Source organism: Hibiscus syriacus, unplaced genomic scaffold (genome assembly GCF_006381635.1).
Source record: "Hibiscus syriacus cultivar Baekdansim isolate YM2019G1 unplaced genomic scaffold, ASM638163v2 tig00110864_pilon, whole genome shotgun sequence".
NCBI classification, from domain to species: Eukaryota; Viridiplantae; Streptophyta; class Magnoliopsida; order Malvales; family Malvaceae; genus Hibiscus; species Hibiscus syriacus.
The window spans coordinates 73,666-87,892 of NW_024062893.1; the positions used below are offsets into that span (position 1 = coordinate 73,666).

General features: G+C 34.1%; 1 protein-coding gene across 1 annotated transcript; it reads right to left on the reverse strand.

Annotated features, from left to right (window-relative positions):
* Positions 1–6,300: 6,300 nt before the first annotated feature.
* On the reverse strand, positions 6,301–13,707 carry LOC120143773 (TBC1 domain family member 8B-like). The gene is made up of 18 exons (XM_039158008.1): positions 13,631–13,707; positions 12,645–12,714; positions 11,627–12,247; positions 11,363–11,542; positions 11,125–11,238; positions 10,979–11,037; positions 10,657–10,723; positions 10,466–10,517; positions 10,264–10,356; positions 10,018–10,101; positions 9,490–9,914; positions 8,682–8,743; positions 8,300–8,369; positions 7,787–7,867; positions 7,590–7,691; positions 7,148–7,272; positions 6,847–6,964; positions 6,301–6,688 (listed from the first exon to the last, which is right to left on the reverse strand). Exons 1-18 carry the CDS (start codon positions 13,705–13,707, stop codon positions 6,530–6,532), a joined length of 2,559 nt encoding a protein of 852 aa, XP_039013939.1. The 3' UTR covers positions 6,301–6,529.
* Positions 13,708–14,227: the final 520 nt, after the last annotated feature.

A 14,227-nucleotide genomic window follows, 5' to 3' on the forward strand; every position in this document is an offset into this window, starting at 1 on the left:
TCTAATTTATTATATTTTACACAAGTAACTTGACATAAGTTTCTATTATTTATAATTTATATATATATTTAATAAAATTTGTATACAAATGACTTAATATATATGTTTTATTATTTATTTCTTTAAAAATATAGATACATACTTCTACCAATATAATTATATGTTTATTGTTAAGTACTAAGATATTGGGAGATGTATATACATACACCAGTGTAAGTATGTGTTAAGTGTTACTCTTTTATTTTATTTACTTATGACGGTGTAAGTATCTGTTAAGTGTTACATTTTTTTATTGTATTCACTTACACCGGTGTAGTATGTGTTAAGTGTTATACTTGTTTATTTTATTCATTTACACCGATGTAAGTATGTGTTAAGTGCTACATTTTTTGTAGTATGAATTATGAAAAATTTTGACAAAAAATTGTAATAGGTTAACCTGTAACCGAACTGTTAATAATGGTTAACCATTAGTGGTTAACCATTTCTTAATGATTAGGTTACAGTTAAAAAATTCTCATAATCGTTATAACAATTAACCGACTGTTTAGGCTAAACGGCATGGTTAATCGCCCATAAACAGTCCTACTGTGAATGGTTTTAAATGCATCTATAAACTATCATAAAAAGATATCTAACTATGAAAGACAATCGACTTTTCTTGATTAGCAAGTGTGTTGTGATGAATATAACAAGAAAAATCAAGCTAGAAAATCATATTATAAAAGTAGAGGAATAAACTTGCCATAAAAACAATTTAAAATAAAGGCATCAAGACCATACAAAAAATCAAAATAGAATATATTTATTAAAATTTAAATAAAAAAGATTAAATAAGAAAAAGAAAAATGATTACATTAAGGGAAGATTTGGTTCGCGGAAAAGATCATGGAATCATCTTTCTTAGAATTCTATTCTCAGTTTGGTTCGTGGAAAAATCATTATCAGGTAATAACTTATTATCAATAGTATCATTTTTTGATTAAAATGGTGATAATGCCATTACCTTTAAATTCTTAGATATTACACTATTTCACCCACTTTGGATAATAATACCGCTTGAGTAATAAATTCTTTTCATACGTATCTTTCTCAATTATTATTCTTCCTACTTTAATCGAAGATATAAACATAATAATAATATACAAAAAGTTTGATTTAGTAATAAATTTGTGTAGTTAAATTTATTTTATATTTTTAATATTTAATATATTAATCGTTTTATAATTTAACAAAATAAAAAAATGATATTATTACAAAAATATTTATTTAAAACAATATCTGACTTTGAGTTACTAAAAAAATGGATCTTATACAACGAAAAGTAATATTTTTTTCTGGATAAATCATTCATTTTAATATTTATCCAAAAGACGCAACAAAAACTACAACAAAGAACGAACTACAGGGAACCATTAAAGAATTTTCCACTCAAGACATGGGTACAAATTCATCCTATTAATTTAGTGACCATGCAATTTAAAATAGATGATCTCCCTAATACATTCATACAAAACATCAGCCGAACGAAAAGACCCGGTAAATGGTCCGTAATTACATTCCTCCCAGACATAATGTATGAATCCAATCCAAGCAAGTTTTAGAATACAAACAACTAAAGACTTCCTCTCCAAGTTATCAACAACCCATGTCAAACTATCCTCCCAGCACAACAATCTATAAGGTAACATGTAAGTCTGTATAATCCTATTCCAAACACTACAAGAATAGGGGCAATTATAAAGGAGATGGTTCCTGTGTTTCACCCCAGCTTCACATCAACCAAAACTTCCATTCGAGTCTATTCCAATACAACGAGCTTATCTTTGATAAGCAATCTATCCAAAATGACCATCCAAGTAACAATGGAAAGTTTTGGAATATGCAAGGGGAACCAAATCAATTCTCCCATTGCACCTTCTCCTTCTCAAGACCACAATATCATTTTTTCATATTATATTATATTTTATATAAGGTTTAAATGCACCATTACCCCTAAAATATGTGTATCGAGTTGCCTCATAAAGTATTTTTCGGAACGTTTTGTCTCCTGAAGTTTAAATCTTTACCTTGTTTGTCCCAACCGTTAACTTCGTTAAAACAACATGGGTAAATTACTATTTAATATTGTTGTTGTGATAAATACTGTGGAAAATATATTTTAGTAGAAAAGCAATAAAGAGAAATAGTGATACAAGTTTAAGGTAAGGGGAGAGGATCTGAACACTGGAACCCCCAGCTAGCAACTATCTTTGTGACAGTAAAATATCTCACAAGGGTCAAAACCTTACAAAAATACAAAATAGAAACCATTCAAGGAGAAAATTTGACGATTGGTTCCTAGAATAATACAAATGTGAGGGTCACTGCTTCAAGGCTTTGCTTACCTTAGAAGCTTAGTGGGATGGGATGGGAGTTCATTGCTGTTCGATATCACCTTTAGAATAATACAAATATATTTTATACTTATTTAAAATTAGTCCGATTCAAAATACGAGATTTAAATTTTACTAAACATATATATTTATAAATAAATGATGACTCGTTCATATTTTTATTTCTTAAAATATTTATGATATTTTAATTTAACATTTAATATTTCTTTTCTTAAAATTTCAAGTACAAACAACTTAATATGTTTTTTTATTATTTACGTTATAATATAATTTATTATTACAAATCAAATTTATATGTTGTGTAAAAAAATATGTGATATAAATGAATTATTTTATTTTACAAATTTAAAAAATAGATTGAATCGAATTAGGTGACTAAAATAAAATAAAAACTTAAGTTTAATGATTATTTTGAAAAACAAATAATGGAGTGACAAAAACAAAACTATAAAAATAGTTGAGTGGCTAACTATGTAATTTACCCATGCTATTTTAACGAAGTTAACGGTTTGGGGCAAACAAGGTAAAGATTAAACTTCAGGAGACAAAAAGTCCCGAAAAATACTTTAGGGAGAAACTCAGTACAAATGACATACTTTAAAGGGTAATGGTGCAGTTAAGCCTTTATAACTAAATATGATACTCATGAAAATTATTTAAAAATATAAGTTTGATATACTAATTCTATTAACTATATGTTAAATGTATTTTTTCTCAAAAGTTAGATAGTGACACGGTTAAAATACTTTTATAAATTTTTATTCAAATATTTATAATATAATATTAAAGTTCAACATTTTGGAAAAAATATATATTACAAGAATAATTTAGTAAAATACATGTTTAAGTAATCTTATATTTCTCCGATCAAACACAAGAATTTTATATTTCATAATTTTCAAATTTTATGGGTTTTCAATGTTTCGGTATGATATGGTGTAGGAATTGAGAAAAATAGTATTTTTCTGTTGTGTTTGTTTTGAGCCTGTAAAAATGGGATTTTTTTAGTTCTTAGTTCTAATGATTTTTGGATTAATATATACTAATTCGGAATCTCAGTTGTTGGCTTGACTGTGAATTTAATTCCGTGTTAGAATTTCTATGAAAGCCTAAAGTTTGTAGATGGTTCAAGCATATTGTTACTAGTATGGAGAGAACCTGAGAAAGGATACTTAAATGAAGCACTCTTCATTTTCAATATATGTTGCTCGGACTTAGCTGTGAGAGTCGGGCCCAAGTATGCTCGATAAGTTTTTTCATGTGGTTGGATGATACTGGAGGGTCAAATCCTATAATTATGTCTGGATATGCATCAGGTATGAGTACTTAAAGAAAAATGAGGAGCTGGAGTAACATAATTTTCTATGATAAAAGGGTATCCATTGTTTTAATGAGATCAATAATAAAACCCGTCTTTGGCTTCTGTTGCTGTGGTAGTGCCACATGTTTCTGGCTCAATTTTCAAAAGTTATCATATTTTGTTTTTTCCATGTCATGGTAGAAAAAAACTGCAGGTTGATTCTGTACTAGAGGCTAACAAGGATGGAGGGTCGGATCACATTGCAGCGCGGACGTTTACCTTCCGTGAATTGGCAGCTGTAACAAAGAATTTCCTGGCAGATTACCTTTTAGGCGAAGCAGGTTTTGGCCGAGTGTATAAAGGGCGATTGGAGAGCACTAATCAAGTATGTGTGTAAAGAGGACTGTAAATTTTGTAGGAAATACAAATATGTGAAATTCATACGATATAATACTGCTTGTTAGGTCGGCTCATGAAATTTCATTCTTCATGAATATTCTTTGTTTCGGATACAAACACCCCTTAATCATTCATAACTTGTAGTTAACTTTGTCACCCGTGTTACATAGGTTTTGGCAATCAAGCAGCTTGATCGTAACGTACTGCAAGGGAACAGGGAATTCCTTGTTCAAGTATTGATGTTGAGCCTGCTTCACCATCCTAATCGGATACTGTGCTGATGGAGATCGAAGGCTTTTGGTTTACGAGTACATGCTGTTAGGATCTTTGGAAGATCATCTTGTCTACACGTTATGTACGGCAATGCTCATCTCTATACCATTGTTCTGAATCTGTGCTTCTTAGACACCGGTACAAGTGTCGGATATGAGTATATTCATTCCATGTTTTAAGTTTTTTCATGTATCTCGAGGGCCATTTCCCCATAGCCCGCGTATGCGTCGGACATAAGTGTTGGATACGCATACTTCAAGAAAAATGAAGAGTCAAAGCAACATAGTAGAGAATTCTTTGGTCATCGAGGCAGAATCCTTCTGACGAAGTAAAACTGGAAAGGAGCATAATAAATATTGCTAATCTTTTAGTTTTTCCACACATTATGTAATTGCATAAATCGTTCTTTTTTATTTAACAGGCTTGTTTTTTCTTCCTCTTTAACAGGCCAGTCCAATGTTTAAAGATCGGAGAAAATTTGCGCAAATGACCAATCCATTACTTCAGGGTCTATATCCGGTGAGGGGTTTGTACCAAGCTCTAGTTGTGGCTGCAATGTGTGTTCAAGAACAGCCGAATATGCGGCCACTGATAGCCGATGTAGTCACTGCCCCCACCTATCTTGCTTCGCAAAAGTACGATCCCAGAACTCGTTCAGTTCAAGGATCTCGGACCAGTTCTTCCACTCCAGGAATGAGACGAGAATAGTTCAGGTAAAGCGGAATCAACCATATGATAAAAATTGAATTCATCGGCAGCTGATGATTGAGATCAAGAAACAACAGGTTTTATATGTTTGAGATCTATGATTCTTCGGCCTGAAATTCGCTGCCAAGCCGTCCTCGGATGAGTAATTTTGCAAATCTGGATAGCCCATCCGATTCCCGTCCAACTTGTCTAATGTAAGAGGAGTTTTCCGGCTTCTCATTTTGTCCAAAAATGTGTTCTTTGAAGTTTGATGTACAATTGAGCTTTTGTATGTAAAATGTCTTTTGATATACAGACTGCCGTTCCCACATCGATGAGTGGCGATATAGCAAGTAACAGAGGTTTTATTCATTTTTGGTTTACTTATAAAAAGAACCTCCAACTAAAACTAAGTAATCATTCAAGTTTTTATCTTTTTATTGCAATCCACACAACCCTCAGCAACATACACTCTAGTCCTCAATTATGTATTTTGATACGACACTCGATAAACTTTAAGTTGGGTTTTTTTCTTGGAATTTAATTTCTTTTATATCAAAAACAAATTATCCAATCCATTGCCGTATGAAATAATATTGCCTAAATTATTCTGAATAAATCTGGAAGTATTTTTTCTTTAAATATCTATAGTTTATATATTCAAACTAGTCTAACTTGGTTTGTTTTTAAATAATCTTTTTTTAAATTAAATTTTATTTAAATAAAAAACTAAATACTTATTTATACACATTACATGTCGAAGAACTATTTCAGTGTAATAAGAATACAAGTAACATGTTGGGTATAGGGTAGCCCCAAATCGCCGTTAAATAGTTTATTTACAAAAAATAACAAAAATGTTGCTATTAATTATATATTTTAAATCTATTTAAGTTTTATTCTGAAATTGAGTTTTTAATATAACACTAAATTAATAATATTTTTTATTAACCAGGAATAAGTACAAAGACAATATCTGTTCAAAGATAACTTTCAATTATTTGGCATTGAACGCTCACACCCTGACATTCTTGGTGCTCGAACCAAGACAACAAAAAACAACAATTCATCTATCACTAAAGTCGCTCGGTTCGTGCATAAATTAATAAATTTGAAATCAAAATTGAGGGATATATTCTATAAATACTAAACTAACCCAAAATATACAAGAATCTGAAGGGAAGAAAAAGGGGCAAAAACATACATATACTTGAAGTTCATTTTCTAATATGATCTCTTCTTATTACATTTTCTACGGACAAGCATTATTAGTTGCAAATGAAAAATAATATTAATGGCCGAGTATTATTTTGGTTTTCCGATCAAAAAAATACAACGGACAAAGTTATGAACTCTCCTGCATTGCTGATGCTAAATTTCAATATTTTATCTACTTAATGGATGAATTGCAGGCATCAAATGATGGATATGGCGATGTATGCAGGTATTAAAACAAGACATACCTGCAATCCTCTCAAGCCTTATCCGGAACTTCGGTTCTATCTGTTTCCTCGTCGTTTGCTTCCTTGCCGTTTGTTTCCTTATCGATTGTGTCTTTCTGTTGGATTTCGGTATTCTGATCCACATTTGCAGGTTTCCCGTTGTCCGATGCATCTGCATTACTCGGCTGTCCCTGTTTTGTTGGATATTGTTAAAATCAGAAGTACAAGGAAATATCTGTATCTTTCTTGATTGTTCATCACTTCGCTGTGCCAATTGTTAAACATTTTAATCAAGCAAAGCAGTCAACTTATCATCCCACAGCTCATCAGTAAAACTGAGAAAACAAACCTTGTTTCTGTCACGCCAGCCAAGTCCAAATGGTCGGGAGAGTAAACTAATCTTCCGGGCTGGGATTTCTTGTTGGAGCTCTTGGTTGCTGCGAGCTGGTGAATCCGGATGTGGTGATCTGCAATCTTATAATAATTAGAAGGGAGAAACTTATGCACAAGCATGATGAGTAATGTGGTTGCAAGAAATAGAAAGACTAACATCAGAGAAAAGCAATAAATGTTGTCATCGCCAAACCTCTGGCTCCAGACACACACAACCGATTAAACATTTTGAAATTGGAAAAAGGTTAATTACGCACCGTGGAGAAGATTGGACTTTACTTTGACCAGACTGGTACTGTAAGGTAGCCTCCAACATTGATTCTGCCATTACAACCCTTTTCTCCATTTCAGCAAGTGAAGCAACGGCCTCTTCATACTTCTCCTGCATTAAACAAATGGTGATGAAACCAAATAAACGTATATTCAGTACTTGCATTTCTTTCTTTCTATTGGGGAGGGATTGCTAGAAATGGAAAAGAGCACGTTATTGAATATTATACAAATGGTCATTAAACTATGCTGAAATGATTTTTTTTTCACAAAACTTCTAAAAATTACAAAATAAACATTAAAATTTTGATTTTGTTATAAAATGGGCACCTTTCCATTAGCTGATGTTGAGGGGATGACATGTCACATTAAATTATTGGTTTAATATCTCATTTTCCCCCTCAATTGTAACAAATTTTATTTTAGTACCTGAAGCACTTGAGCAGTATATCTTTGGGCCGCAGCATCTTGTTCAGCGAATCTGCGAGCATCTTCAGTTACCCTTTGTTCTTGCTCCACTCGCATTAGGACCTACAAAATGTGTAGCAAACCTAATAACCATCAAGACATGTCTAATAAGAGAATACAAACTTCCTCTAATTGAACACGAGCAAAACCAATCAAACCTGAAGCATTGCATTTTCTTGTTCTTGCTTCTCAGAAAGTGCATTACGAAGCTCAGCAACTTCTTGTTCTAATTGCTCCACCTAGAAATAAGATGTGGATGCTTAGCATGAGATATATTTCTCTGAAGAAAACACCTAGCAACGTTCAAGTCAGGAGAACACAGAACATCAAGCAAATAGATTGCCAGCAAGCTGTATATATGTCAGTGATTCAGGCAAGAGCCATGACAACCAGAAACAAGGGCTTTTTGCAAGTTCTGGTAGTACGGTAGCAACAATAATCGAATTGTATGCCCTGTATTTGCTAGAGATAGAACATAAATTGAGAATCCCAGCATACAACTCGATTAGGGAGCACAACGTGCCAGGTAGAAAAGCAAGCAAACAAGTATAACGATGGCTGTAGTTCAATAATGGTCCTAATAAAGTTGGAAAATCTACAATGGGGAAAAATTCCAAGGACAATATATCCATGTCAAAATAACTGTCACTAATAAAGATTTGCCAGTTTACCCTAGCACTTAATTGACGCCGGTTATCCTGCTTAACCATCTCCATCAAAGCCGTCTCTAGCTCCTCAGATCTGAAACAAATGAGGAAGAAGTGAGATTGTCGGTGTCACATTCAAAAAGGTTTATTTTGGCAGAAGTGGAAAACAGGATTATTTTATAACAAATAAGCCAATAATTCCAGCATAAAATGCTACGTAGTTAAATATCCAATATGTACACCAAGGTAATGTAGCTAAGCTATGTCCATGTATAAAATAAGTAAACAGCAAGTGAGAATTAAAATATACAACAACAAAACAAGTTGCACTGCCTCTGTTAAACAGTCCATGGCAAACCGTGGGTTGCAAAACTTGAAAACCATCTAGATAATATAAATTACTGACCTGAGGACAGCTGATCTTTTCTCTTCCAGCAACTTGCATAACTCAACCTTTAACCATACAACCTGCACATGATTTTAACAAGAAATTAAGGCGATTGGAACAAAATAAACCAAGCTAACAAAATCCCATGCAAAGAATTCTGATATGATTTGAGTATGATTTTCCTAATTTCATCAACTTGCCAGTTGCCAGTGCCTATAGATCCAAAATTTATTAGTAAGGCTTATGTTAACCAAGGTGGGTCGTTTTGCATATGAAATCAACACAAAAATTCACACAGACAAAAAAATAGATTTTTTTATTGAGAGTTTATAGAAGATGGCAAAATAAAATTTCTGATATGAACTTCAGAATCAATTTGATCATCCTTGACAGCATTTGAAATAGGTTCCATATGGCTCTAAAATTTGACACTAGAAAGAGAGCTCATGACACAATCTAACATATGCGTACATTATTGTTGACAGAAGAATTATTCAACTAATTAAGTACAGAACCAAGCAACTGTGACTGGCCACCATGAATCCTTCTGAACCACCTTTAAGGAAATATCTTCCGTTCAATTCTGTACCACTGTATCCATAGTAGGGTCAATCATATATGGAACTAGGAAAAGTTCTCAAGAACAGCGAGTGCATCACGTTATTCAAATTCAATATATTTCTAATTCACAATGCAAACAAGTGAGTGGTCGTGCAAAATGGGTCTATTCTACTGGCTAGGGAACCAAGATCATCCACTCGCAGACAAATGCAACACTAAAAAAAATGAAATCTTGTATTCACGAAAAGGGAAATGTAAATGATACCTGCTCTTGTAAATCTGGTATAGCATGCAAGTCAGCATCTCCAGTCAGACTAATAAGAATTTTGTCCTCATTCATGGATCCAGACTCTGAACGAGAGAGATCCACATTTGTTGGTAAATCGACCAGTTGTCCTGCCTTATTTGTTTCCACAAGCATTGATTTAGGGTCATGATTAAAATTATATAGCTTAGATGCCAAGCCATGACAATCTTTCCAAGCTTGAAGCCCTTTTGATCTTTCCTCAACAGCAGTTATTACAGCTGACCGATGCCTCTCTCTCAACTCCTGTAATCTTTTTTCATTGACATTTTGGTAACCCATACAAGCTGTCAATACAAGTTGACTGCTGTCAAATGTGGAGCCAGCCAATGATTGCAGTAAAGTAACTGCATCTCCCGCATCCTTAGTTGTAACTAGTGCAGGGCCTGTAAGAAAATTAGTTACATTTAGCAGATTAACGCAGCTCATTGTCACTATTTCCAAGCTTCATCTTTCCTGATAATATCATAAATTTCAGTTTACCCATACCATATAACTCCATTAAAGCAAGTGCTGTCCTAAAAAGCATGACACGATTTCCTTCAAAGAGGAGCACATCCCAGACTCGAAGAACTGTAATGAGGAGAAACCCATCAGAAAGCTAATAAGGACAGTTTATTGTGCTAAAAGAGAGTGCATCATTAGTAAACTAGCAACAAAGGCAGCAACCATAAAAGGAACTTCTTAAATAGTGATTAGTAAAATATTGCTACAAGACACAGCATGGAACCTGACCACTTTCCCAGGGAAGCATGTTCATGAAAATGGAAAGGAACCATGGTCCAGTAACCCATGCCACTTGCACTCCCAGATAATCTAGGTGATTGACTGCAATGAACAAAAAATGTCTATCATAAACTGCCTGCACAAAAAATTGCAATGGAAAGACACGTGGAAAATTCAAGCACAAGGGAACAGATATTGAAAGAAAACAAACCCAGTTTGGGAAATCTTTCACGCATCAACTCCTCAAAGACAAGTTGGTCAACCTAACAAAAGGCCACAAATTACAAGGATAATTATCTAAATAATAACAATCAACTTCTTTAATTTACTTAATTAGGAGAAAGCAAATACTAGAAATTGACCGACAAGGAGAAAGAGTTATGGCTTTTTGCAAAATATTACCTGAGACTCGATCATCTCCTCCGAATAATAGCCATCAAAATAGTCATCAATAATGCCCACCAAAGTCCTGGAATGTATACCACAACTTTAAAAGGATATAAAACCAATAATGCACTTATTATTAATGGTCATGTTAGGCATTAAACATAGTGAATTCTATTTCTACCAAATAAACAAGATAAGAAAACATGCAAATCATGTGCATAACAGAGTAATTATGTCACAGCAACAAAATAGTGCCTCAGTGAAAAATAAAATTCACAGATAGAACAAGGAATAGGGGGTTTACAAGGAATTTTCTCAATTGAGTCTCATAACCTACCAGAAGGCATTTTCTTCAGGCATCAAGAGGAGTAACAATGCAGCAAAGAAATTCATGGCCTGCATGCGAAAGAAAAGAAACTCATCCCTATAAAATTTAGAACTCTCCAAACACGCACAAGGGAAACATATTTCTGAACCTAGTACCTGACAGTACCCAACAGAGGGGTTATGTCGAGCATATGCTGTAAGCAACCGTCTCAAAGCATTTCTACCATCATCATCCAGAGCAGGGTGACCTGGGAATGTTCTGGGCAAATCCTGCTTTTAGAACCATTAATCAGTTATGAAACTCAAACTAATAACAATAACACCAAAAAGAAATGGTAGCATCAGCTGCTGAAGAAACAGAATACAGAATTCAGAAAACTTCACACAGAACAACCTTCTCAATCTGTCCCTTCCATTTCTCGGGACCACATATTGACTCCATGGTTGAACCCTTACAATCTGATAGGAAGCACTTCTGTTCAGTGTTGTTGACAGAGTTATTTCCATTAGAAAGCATATCCTTATAATAATTCTCCAGTCGACGTGTCCTCACACCAGCAAAGGTTTGCCAAAGCTGTAATGAGTAATGACCAAGTTCATGAAGGAAATAGGCAGTATGGAAGATCAAGAGAAAATGAAAGTACATCAAATAAAATACCTCTCCCCTAAGAGCCATTGGTACTCCACCACGAACAAGAACTTCTAACTCTTCTTTCCAGGGAAACAAAGATTCTATAGAAGCTGCATCCACAGCAGCAGAACTTATAGTGGTACTCCCGCTGTCACTTGTAGGGGAATCCTGAACAGAGTCGGATCTCTCTGCATCATAAAATTCATCCTCAGAATCCTCCTCTGATGCTCCCTTCGGGATTCTAGCATCTTCAGTAGGAGTTAATGGCTTCCCCCGATCAGTTTCTCGCTCATCTTTAGACGAGCTGTCTTTCTTCTTCACACGAATACTCATTAAATCTTCAATGGCCTGAAGGGATGGTCTGATTTCAGTCCATATCTGGATTCGATGAACTCTTTTCTCTGGTTCAGACCGTACCTTATCTTTTTCTGTATCATTCTCATATATACTATCAGAACCAGATTTCCTTGCACATAAACTATCTCCTTCAGCTCCCTTCTGCATTTCATTGTTCCCATCCTCTGCAGCTGCTGCATGTGAGACTTTCTTGCCTTCATTTGAAGGTATCCCTTCGCAAGGCAACTGAGAGGAATCTGCTTGACTATCCAAAAAATCACTCCACCTATCTGATCTTTCCTCCTCTTCTTCCTAAAGTCATGGGTTTAGATACAATATAAACCTGTTATTCATCTTAGCTGAAATTATTAGGCTTGGCCTACATTTTTCGCCCAAGAATTAGTCAAAGAAACTACTGAATTTCTGAATCATAGACCTTGATATTATTCAGGGGCCATAACTGGACAGGAAAAATGATTAGGGGAAATATGCTAATTTAAATATTAACATAATGTATATTATTAAAAAATATTAATTTATTTGCTGAAGTTGTTCTGTAGATTCAGAGAATATCTCTGATACATTATCAATATTCACCATGATGTATGAATTAGCATTTATGTATCCTGTACTTTTTGGGTTTTTCTTCAGCAGCTGGAAGAAGGTGACAACCTTAGATTACAAGCAGAGGTAGAAACCATATAAGTACCTTGTAAATATTAGCATATTCTCTGTATCTTTGCACATGCTGAGGTCTCACCGCAAATCCATACGCATCCCTGTCAATAATAAAATTAATATATTCACAAAAAAGTTCAAAGAAACCTTCGTATTAACAACAAATCATTCCATGAAAATATCTCAAACAAACATTGCAAATTTCCACAAAATATCCTATGAAAAAATTAACTTAAATTTGTTGCCTTCAACCTCTAACAATCAAAGATTACAGCAACATTCTAATAAACTAAAGCAATCTTAAAACTTAAAATCACTAGCAATATTAATCTAACCTTATCAATTTCAAAAGCAAGAAAACACATTGCGAAATAAAATCTAGCGCAAGAAAGAAGCAGAAAGATCAAACCAAAGGCGAAACCAAGTAACGTAATCCAAATACAACTTAAGTTTACCTGCAATCGAAACATTACCTACTTTCATATTTTCTCTAGAAAACAACATGTAATAGTCATATCTAAGCTACTGTACCTTCCATTACCAACTAAATTCCCGTTCAATTTGATCCAAAAGCAAACTAAGTTCCATTTAAAAAGATCACGGATTTCATGAACGTTCTTAGTAAAAGCAAACTTAAATCACTAGCAATCTACCACCGCATCGCTCAATTACTAAACTAAACACTGATAGACGCCAATAAAGTCTTGCTCATGAAAATCTCACCTAAAAGAATCAAAATAAAGGGATGAAAACTGAAAAATCAATCAAAATGGCGCTAGAATTTACCTGCAATCAGCATCAAATGGTCGACTTATACTAGAAAACAACACGTGCTCATATTTTCCACACAAATACTTTAAATCGCATTACAAATTATAAAGTCCAAATCGAAGTCAAAACAGTCAAAAAATAATGAAAATAAGTAGGGGGAAAAAGATCTGATCGTCATGTTGATGAATGAGAGAGAGAGAGAGAGAGAGAGAGAAATAAAATGGACACGCGGCGAGAAGAAAGTACCTATGGTGGTCGAAGGTCATAAGGGGGTTCACGGCATTGGTGGCTGTGGAAATAGCAGTGGAGGCGGAGGATCTCATTTGGCGCCTGCTGAAGTGGAACGATTTGATTGGTCTGTGAGATACTGAAGATGTCGGTGACGGAGATGAGGGGAATTTTTGGGGGGAGAAAAGTTCCTGTTTGCTTGACTTTCTGCAACGGAAAAAACAGTGGAAGAGGCAAGAAAGGCGATGTAAAGTGAAAGGGAAGGGAGCTTGGTGAGTGTTTGGGAGGAAAGGAAGAGTGATGGGAAGGCAAGCACATGCACAATGGCGAGATTAACGTCACGTTATTACCATTTGGGATTATATCTTAGCACGGAGATCGAGGAAGGGAAAAGGCAACTTTTTTATTTTCAGAGAAATTAAATTATAACAAAACTGAACCTAGTCTACCTAGACACCATCCCCTTTATATTTTAAAAGGACAAAACAAATTTTGGCCCGAATTTAGTAATATTGATTTTTTTTCGTAAATTTTATATTTTTTCTGTTTTTATCATTTTGAAATAATATTAAGTGACAGAATATTAATGTCACATCGATCAAAATTTCAAAATCT

Excerpts from the sequence above, each read along its gene's own strand:
- LOC120143773 (XM_039158008.1), bottom strand. The coding sequence starts at position 13,707 with ATGAGATCCTCCGCCTCCACTGCTATTTCCACAGCCACCAATGCCGTG. Across the intron at positions 7,273-7,589 it reads ATACTGCTCAAGTGCTTCAG|GAGAAGTATGAAGAGGCCGT; the intron begins GTACTAAAATAA and ends TGTTTAATGCAG. Across the intron at positions 6,965-7,147 it reads AAAGTCCAATCTTCTCCACG|ATCACCACATCCGGATTCAC; the intron begins GTGCGTAATTAA and ends ATAAGATTGCAG.